The 8,762-nt window shown below is 40.3% G+C and overlaps 1 protein-coding gene across 1 annotated transcript; it reads left to right on the top strand.

Annotated features, from left to right (window-relative positions):
• Positions 1 to 4,482: 4,482 nt before the first annotated feature.
• LOC123255458 (tripartite motif-containing protein 59-like) lies at positions 4,483 to 5,601 on the top strand. The gene is made up of 2 exons (XM_044684248.1): positions 4,483 to 5,466; positions 5,515 to 5,601. The coding sequence occupies exons 1-2, from the start codon at positions 4,483 to 4,485 to the stop codon at positions 5,599 to 5,601; spliced, it is 1,071 nt and encodes a 356-aa protein (XP_044540183.1).
• Positions 5,602 to 8,762: the final 3,161 nt, after the last annotated feature.

Genomic DNA, 8,762 nt, shown 5'->3' with positions numbered 1-8,762 from the left:
TACTCCGTTTCACCCACAGAGCTCAGGTCAAATCAAGAGACTGAAGAGAGAGGTTGAAACTCATTGGAAAGATCTCTTCAGACTCACTTGAAATGGCCTGAAATACTACCTTTGGTTCTATTCCATTTCCAAATCTGTCCAAGTGAGGACTTATGTCTTCCTCCATTCAAGATGCTGTATGGCCATGTGATTTGGGAAGGCCAAATGTATAAACCATGCCAAATTTCAATGCTAGAAGGAGATTGCCAGTTGTCAAAATGCGTTCAAGCATTGCAAACCAGGATAAAAGAGCTGCATGAAATGGATCCAACAAACAACACAGTTGGATATTACTTTGCACATTATTAAACCAGGAGATAAAATCTACGTGATGAATTTTAGTAGAAAAACAGCCATAGAAACAAAGTGGGTTGGTCTGTTCAAAGTTCTATTAACTACACCAAGTTCGGTCAACATGTCAGGCAAAAATTCATGCATCCATTGTTTCCACACCAAAATCGAGAAACCTTACAGCTATAGAGAAAATCAAAGAAAAAATTAACATGACGGAGAAAGTGCTGAGAATGAAATTGATTCAGAAACAATAGAGTTAGATTCAAATGAAACACAATTTCCAGAAAGAGTTCCAGAAGAAGATCTCATTAGTCAAGTACAGACAAAAGGCAACAGTAGACAACTGGTAAAAATGCTCAAAAATGCTCAAAAGGGGACAAAAAGCTGCAGAGATGAAAGGCTTGAAGAAAAGGAAATAAATACCATCCCAGAGGAAAAAATTGGAATACAAGCTGCAAGAACAGACAGAGAAAACTTTGGACAGCTGACAGAGATAGCAAAATCCTCTCTGAATTTTGTAAATAAGTGGACAGAAGATAACTGGAACTTATGTAAGATATAGTGCAACATTGATCACAAACACACCATATTTCACATGATAGGGACATCCAAAACATATAATTTGCAAGACTGAAGAGAAGATCAGGTAGGTGATAGAAGAGGTCATCAGAAGACAGATGTAAGTATCCCATGCATCACAACATAAAAATAGGACAGACAATTCACAAACTGATTTATTTTTAGACTCTGTGTAGATAAGTGGGAGTCTGCCATTGGAATAATGGTAAATTCGTAAATATTTAGCTAGATCCATAAGGTCTTAATCACATAGTAAGATCAATAGATTTTTCTGTTTGAATAACATCAGGGATCAGGGAATTGAATAATTGTGTATTTTGTACATACTCTGTAAGAATTATGAATATACTTGTAACATAGCTTTTATAATTGTATCTATATAGTTTGTGTATATTGTATCATAGCTTGTAGATATATTGTACATCGATCATGTATAGAATAGAATAGGGAAATTAGTGTAACGTATTGTAACAGTTTAGCATTAAGGTTAAGAGTTAATGTAGTCAAGTTATAGGTTATAAGATTAGGATAGCTTAGAGGGTGTTTTTTATTTTGGGGAATTAGTAAATAGCATAGAGTAGGGTTAAAGGTAAGTATTAAGATTCATGACATAGACCTTGGGAACAACCAGATTGTGAAAGGGGACAATCTGAAGAAAACGATTTTACAAATATGACATGTAGTGGGGGAAAGCAGTGACAAGAGGTTAAAGGTCAATTGGAATCTTGAAAGCAAGGGTGGGGGGAGAATAACTGATTTTCTGGCATCTAGTCTGGGACTCTGAGGAGAGAGCCAGCTTGGAGTGACTACTCAAAGACTAGATATATCCCCATTGTTGTGATTCCCAAGGAATCCTGAAAAATCTACCTACCCTGAAGACATCTGCTGTGCTGGACTGAAGGGATATCTGTGTGAATCTGAACAGCTGCCAGTTACCTACAAGGGGTTATCCACAGGGTGACTGGATCAAGCCTGAAGACCAATCTTCTTGTACCAGCTATTCCTAGAGACAGTATTTCTTATATTTAGCCCAGGTTAGCCATTATAGAAATTACCATCAGTCAGAGAGGGCTCAGACCAGCCTCAGCTTTTAGCTAAGGACCGAAAGACTTGATTCCTGGTCAGTGCCTTCAGTTAGGGATACTTTGTCACCCTCTTCCCCAAATGCCATCCCTTGATATCCCTTCAAAATAAGCATTTTATAAATATAGGAAAGCAGTCATTTGATTTATAGAAGAAGAATAAAGGAAGCATTGGTGGGTGGAGGGTCTATTCTAAGGAGAGAGTTTTCTTAGACAAGAATCCTTGGTCGACTGATACTACTCTCTCCCTCCTGTAAGGGGGAAAAGGGTTTTTGGTCAAATATATTAAAAGATGCTCACCAGGGGAAATTTCCCCAATTAAGAAATAACCTCAAGTCAAAATTGACTTTATGGAAGTTTATTTATGATTGAGAAGAGAAAGAGGAAATAAGAATCTTAACACAACTACTAAGATCTTCTAATTAATCCAGGTAGATCTAATTAACCCTCTACTGAGAGTCAGAGGGCCAGAGGCCAGGAGGTGAATGAAGCAAAGCTTCATCCATAGAGTCTCTATTAAAGGGAAGTTCCTTAAGAGAAGTTCAGGAAGATTCAGTCTTTAAACTCACCACATGGAATTCCAAAGAAGATATTGAGAGCAGTCTCACCAAGGTCTCAGTGTTCTAGCCTGCACTCCTATTTGTTTAACCTCCGAAGGAAATTCACCATATTTGGAAGAACTTAAAATTTTCAAGTAACACAGGCCAGAATTGGAGCTCACAGGGCTGGAAGAGACTTATTAAAGTTATAGTCTTCTAAATTGAAGTTTTAAAAAAAAAGTCTCATTTCCCAGTTTTGGGAAATAAATTAAATCCAGGAAAATGTTATGCCAGGATGTAGCTAACATTGTTTTGTCTCATTTTCCTCAGTTAATAACCCATGATATGCCATTCTTTTTAGGCACATGTATTAGACAAGACCATTATTTAGATGGTTTGGTTATATCAGACACTCCCTAAATTATTCCTACCGGCCCATGGCTCACCCTGCTACCTGCTCCTTTGGCATTTCTCCCCTAGATTTGCTCCCTTCCTTCTTAGATTTAGAACACCAGCTCAGAGGCAGGGACTAAACCCCTTTTCCTGTTACAATCCCAGTTCTTAGCACAGAGCCAGGCACTTAAGAAGAAATTTTAAATGGCTTTTAATTCACTAATTTCCTTAATTGTAGGTTTAGGTTTTTATAAAAATGAACTCTTTTGTCCTTTCCTTTAGAATTTCCTTTTCTCCAAAGTGGCCCCTAGCATGGCTCGTGGGTCTGACAGCCAGAGCTCCCGTGGAGCGTCACCAGCTGGAGGTTTGTCTGGCAGGATGAGCCCCAGCAATGCCTCTCCCCATTCCCTGGATTTATTCTTATTTTTAATATTCTCGATCATTTTAATTCTGAGTTCCAGATTCTCTTCCCATCTCTCATCTGCCCCTGAGCAGGGAAGAAATGGGATCTTGGTCATGTGTGCAAAATCGGACAAAACCTGTTTCCACATTATCTCTGCGACAGAAAAGCTAGAAAAAGAGGGGGAGAAAATGGGGATTTTCTTGCTCTGCTGCAGCACAGGCTCATCCGGAGGCACCCGTTTCCACTGGTCAAGCTGGGCCCAGAGCGCTGAGGAGGAGGAGGAGGCCTCATGGACTGCAGGGTTGATTCTCTGCTAAAGTAGAACCCAGCATCATGCCCTGCCTCCTCCCTCTCTACCTGTGGCTCCCAGCTTCCTGCAGGATCCCATTTAAGTCCTTTCCTGACTTCTCTATACCACTCTGCTCCCTCAAACTCTAGGTGATGTTGCTCATTGACCCACTTGCTGCTTATCTCCCACCTCTCTGCCTTTGCCCTGGCTATGCTCCATCCCTGGAATGGTCTTCTTCTCTTCTGCCATGTAGAGTCCCTCACTTCCATCAAGGCCCTGTTGAAACCCCCTTTTCTGTGGGTGGCCTTTCCAGGCTTCTCTTCCTGTTGATGCTTTCCCTTTGGGGTTTGATCACTTTCCATCCCTTCTTTCAGCATCTTATATACATCTGGTTGTTGTCATGTTCCATTATAATTGGTTCCTCGAGGGCACAATGAATGGTCTGGCATTGTGCTTCCGGTGCCTGGCATGTAGTAAATGCCCGGTAATTTCTACTGACTGACCACTTTGAAGCTCAGCTTAAAATACATGCAAACTCTAGCAGTCTTGGTTATGTAGGAAAATAAAAAGTGTTTAAATTTAGACTTTTTTTTTTATTTTTAAATGTAATTGGAGTCTTTTTCATTTAATGAACTTTGGTTCCACATTAAGGTTAGATAGCTATTGGCTCCTAGGCAGTGTCATCTCTATTAAGGAGTCTCCACTTTTTTTTTAAGTGGTGATGGTGTCTGGGTATCATTAATTGCATGTATTTGGTGCTTAGTAAATTCTTGATCTCTTAAATGATTAGCAACTAAGAAACCTGTTTAAAAATCAGTATTTGCAAATGACTCAGTAAAGTACTTTTTTTTTTCTTTACAGAAAATGCATGATTTTGAGGAAGAACTAACATGTTCCATCTGTTGTAGCATATTTGAGGATCCTCGAGTATTGCCATGTTCCCATACATTTTGCAGAAGTTGTCTGGAAAATGTTCTTCAGTCATCTGGGAACTTCTACGTGAGGAGAGCCATAAAAATTCCACTGCTGTGCCCTAATTGCAGGAATATAATTGAAATCTCTCATTCTGGCATTGAATCTTTGCCCATGAATTTTGCCCTGAGGGCTATTATTGAAAAATACCAGCAGGAAGAGCACCCAGATGTCATCATGTGCCCTGAGCACTCCAGCCAGCCACTCAACATCTACTGCCTGCAGGACCACCAGCCGGTGTGTGGCCACTGCCTTACCATTGGCCAGCACCGTGGGCACCCCATTGAAGACCTTCTCAGTGCCTACATGAAAAAAAAGGATGAGCCCGACAATCTCTTCAAGCAATTGACTGATGATCAATGGGAAGATTTCTGGTTGCTCTTTGAAAAGTTAAAGGAGCAGAAATCCCATGTGGAGCAAGTCATCCAAATTGAGAAAGAAACCGTCCACCAGTATTTTAAGGAGCTTATTGATACCTTGGAACTGAAAAAAGATGCTTTACTATCTGCCTTGGATGATGTTGGGAAGGCATTCAATGAAGAATACACTCCGCAAATGGAAAGAATGAGAGAAATAAGAGTGGAGCAAATTGAATTAAAGGGATTAACTGCCATGTTGCCAGAGGAGGAATCACCAGTTAAGTTCCTTGAAAAAATAGATGCTATTCGTCAGCGGGTACAGGCACTAAAACAAAGAGAGCTGCCCGGCGTTCAAAGTTTTGAGATTTGTCCCCGTGTTGGACCAGTCCTGAAGGAAGAGTGGGCCAGAACTGAAATCAGTCAAATAAAAAACCTTGTGGTTCCAGAAATAAAGCTCTCCTCAAAAATGATGCAATGCATCCCCTACAAGGAGGAGGAGGAGAAGCAAAAAGAAAAGGTAGAGGAGGAGAAAAAGGAGCAGAAGGAGCTGGAGAAGGAGAAGAAGGAAGTGGAGTTTGCAAAGATTTTCAGCATTTTTATACTGTCGGTCATTTCAGGGATATTGATGTTAATTTTGTTTAACAGACAGTAGCTGCCCGTTTTACATGATGTGAGTTCAGGATATTCTCTGAAGTTTCTCAGTCTCTGTATCATTCTTTTTTCAACAACATGTATACAGTTAAGGAAACTGCTTCACTTACCATACGCTGAAGGGATATTCCTATGTGACATGATTTCCTGTTATGTGATTTCAAATCTGGATTTAACTCTGCTTTCCACTCTCTAGCCACTTCTTAATTAGCTCTGGGAGGCAAGGAGAGAACCCTTCCCAGTGCTACCCCAAATGATGGAAGGCTTTTGACGTGCTATGTTTCAGTGGGGGCAATTAGCCCCAAATCAAAGAGTAAAGAGAAGCAGAATGCTTGGATTGGTGAAAATTCCGTTGTTCAAAGTTGTCTAGTTTTCTAAGAATTATTTTGAATTCAGATTATTTTGAATTGAGAAATTTACTTTTCCATTTTGACCAATAAATGTTGACTATCTTATAAGACTGTGACATTTGAATGTGTTTTCACTAATATGGTTTCCTAGAATTTTGTATTCTGAAATCCCCTTTTTTTCCCTACTGCTATGCCAGTGTTGACTCGATACAGTTAGCCATCTGCATCCCATTCCTGTAGTCCTTGACCCCTAATAGCTTGCAGCCTTCCTTTCCTTTGCTGTGGTCTTGACCCTCTTCCTGAGCTCTTGGTCTAGACTATCCTTGAGAGCTCACTTGTCCCCTGTCTTGGGGCAGCTCAAACCCACAGACCTTCACAATCAGCCTTCTTTATCCCTTTGTCTGTGTCAACTGATAAACTCCTGAGTCTGGAGCTGGAAGCAACCTCTTGAAGCCTCTAATCCAGCCATTGTTCAGGTGCTTGTCAGACCCACACTCAGTCAGGCATCCATCTGTTTTCACCTGGAAAATGCTTAGTTTGTGAATGAAAAAATTAGACTTGAGGAGTAATTTGCCTAAGGTTCTAATTAATGGCAGAATTGGGTCTAGTCCAGTGATGTGCAAACTCTTTAAAGAGGAAGCCAAAGGCAAGGAAATGCTCATCTGTCCGTTTGTTTCCATGGCAACTCTTTCAAAGTTTCATTGTATTGTATCCTACTCATTGTATTTGTCAGATTAGGAATAATGTGTGTTGGAATAGAAATTTCAGGAGGCTGCATCTGGCCTATGGGCAATAGTTTCCCCATCACTGGTGTAGATGATTAACTAGGATCATGCTGTCCCAAATGAATTCAGAAGCTTCTCCTCTGGAATTTCTTGTCCCTTCAAATAGGTGCTATCATAAACATAGCAAAAATGATTTATTTGGGGCATATTAGTTTGGTGATGCATAGACTTCATGTGGATGGCACCATCTTTTGAAGGGAGTTGAAAAGGAATTGATTCCTGGATCCACAATCCCATTTTCTTTGATGGTGTGACTTGATATCCCCCTTTGGCTAATGGAAGACAATCTAAATGAGGGCAGAGCCAAGAATTCAGTAGTCATTATTGTAATAGGGCGTGGGAGGCCAATAAGAGAAACAGAATCTCAAATAGATAAAAATCTGAGATTCCTCGACCCCTTTTATGACCCATACCTTTTCTTATTAAAAATATTATAGCCTTATTGAAAAACTTTAAGTTCCTAGCAAACCAACAGTTAAAAGACTAACAGTTTCTCTTTAAGACACAAATGTAGAAAATTAAGCTCAAAACTGGACAAAAGTCATACAAGACTCATCCAGCAGGTGCTTTCCTCCCAATAAGGTATAAGATTCAGCCTTTGGATTTGTTTCTTATCTGGCATTATCTTCATGAGAAAATTCTTTGTAAAACTATAACCTTGTGCTTTGTAAAGCCATATACTAATGATGCCGTAATTCTGTAACTTTGGCTTGACTGCACAATGCAAAGTTTCCGGGGGTTCTTTTATGTGAAATGAGTCTTGAAATCTAGATAAATAAAACTCCATGCCGCCAGTGAAGGAGAAGCAGCTAAGACCTAACAGAAAGATCCCCCTTGTCCCCTTACTTTCTTATGAACTAAGCTGCCCTTATCAGATTATCTGCTGATGTTGAATAGTTTTCAACAATAAGGAATTAGGTGTTAGGAGTCCAAAATCAGATTTAGCCAGGCAGGCAGGCAGGAGCTAAAAATTCCAACCTAGAATACAGCAAGGAACTGGACACAGAGGACTCTATATATGGCAGTTGGGGGTTTGGTGGAGTTTGGTGGAGTTGAACCTCCACTGACCAGAGAGCCTGTGGATTTTTGGGTTATCATTGTGCCTTGGTAAACATTTGCAAAGCATCATTTCCATCTATCAAGTGCAAGAAGATCAGGTTGAGATTAGCTGTCTTGTTTGGTGGACAAAAAGATACATTTTTCTCCCTGTCTTCCCTGTGGATTTACTAGGTGGTTTACCTGTGATCCTGAACCAGCTGATACATCTGAGCAATAGATCATGGTCATCTGCATGAGAACCCATTCTTCCCTTGTGTCCTGGCTGCCTACCTGCCATAGTGTTAGTGAAGGGATTTCCCAGACATCTAACCCTGAGTTTATCCCTAAGGTGTTATGTGTCCCACTCCCTTTGCTTGAGTTTATCCATTAGAAATTAGTTTAGTCTGTCCATTCCCTAACCCCTAAGCTTTAATAACAGGTTATCTTTACTTCTGTGCCTTTCTCCAAACCCAAGATTTAACCCACAGAAAGATAGTCTTTAAACCTTCCCTTTTCCCTGGCTAGGCTGACCAGTAAAACTGCCAACTGTCATTTCCAAGTTAAGGTGATTTCTCCCAATTCCCACATCCCTTGAATATCCCTTTTTGTCCTGTGTCATTCCTGTCACTCGTGGGTGTATGGGTGTGCCCTAGTTGTCAACTGTGTTAGCAGTTTCCCTATTTCAAATGGCAACCTCAGGTGTTCTGGGGTAGAGAATGGCATAGGAAAAGGGAGGAAATTCACTCTTTGGCAATCACCCTATATTGGAAATGAGAGAATTCTATTGAGCTCCTCAGGGGTTGGTTGAGACTTGAACATTCTATGTCAATAGGTGAAGACTGTTCCCCCTCTAAGCTCATTGACAAACTTCCTTTAAGTTCTTTTACTACTCCTGGACATTTTAAAACCCCAGGAGGAGGAGTTTTAACAATTTTTCTTGCTGTTTTTTTCCTATCTGGTGTATTTTTCATCCCTGTTTTTTTTTTTTT

The sequence above is a fragment of the Gracilinanus agilis genome, unplaced genomic scaffold (genome assembly GCF_016433145.1).
Source record: "Gracilinanus agilis isolate LMUSP501 unplaced genomic scaffold, AgileGrace unplaced_scaffold46968, whole genome shotgun sequence".
Lineage (NCBI taxonomy): Eukaryota > Metazoa > Chordata > Mammalia > Didelphimorphia > Didelphidae > Gracilinanus > Gracilinanus agilis.
This window is presented reverse-complemented; position numbering and strand designations above follow the sequence as displayed.

What these genes read in the sequence shown, in the direction of transcription:
- LOC123255458 (XM_044684248.1), top strand. Translation starts at nt 4,483, where the DNA reads ATGCATGATTTTGAGGAAGAACTAACATGTTCCATCTGTTGTAGCATA. An exon ending in AGGAGAAGCAAAAAGAAAAG is followed by an intron (nt 5,467 to 5,514) that starts GTAGAGGAGGAG and finishes AAGGAGAAGAAG; the next exon opens with GAAGTGGAGTTTGCAAAGAT.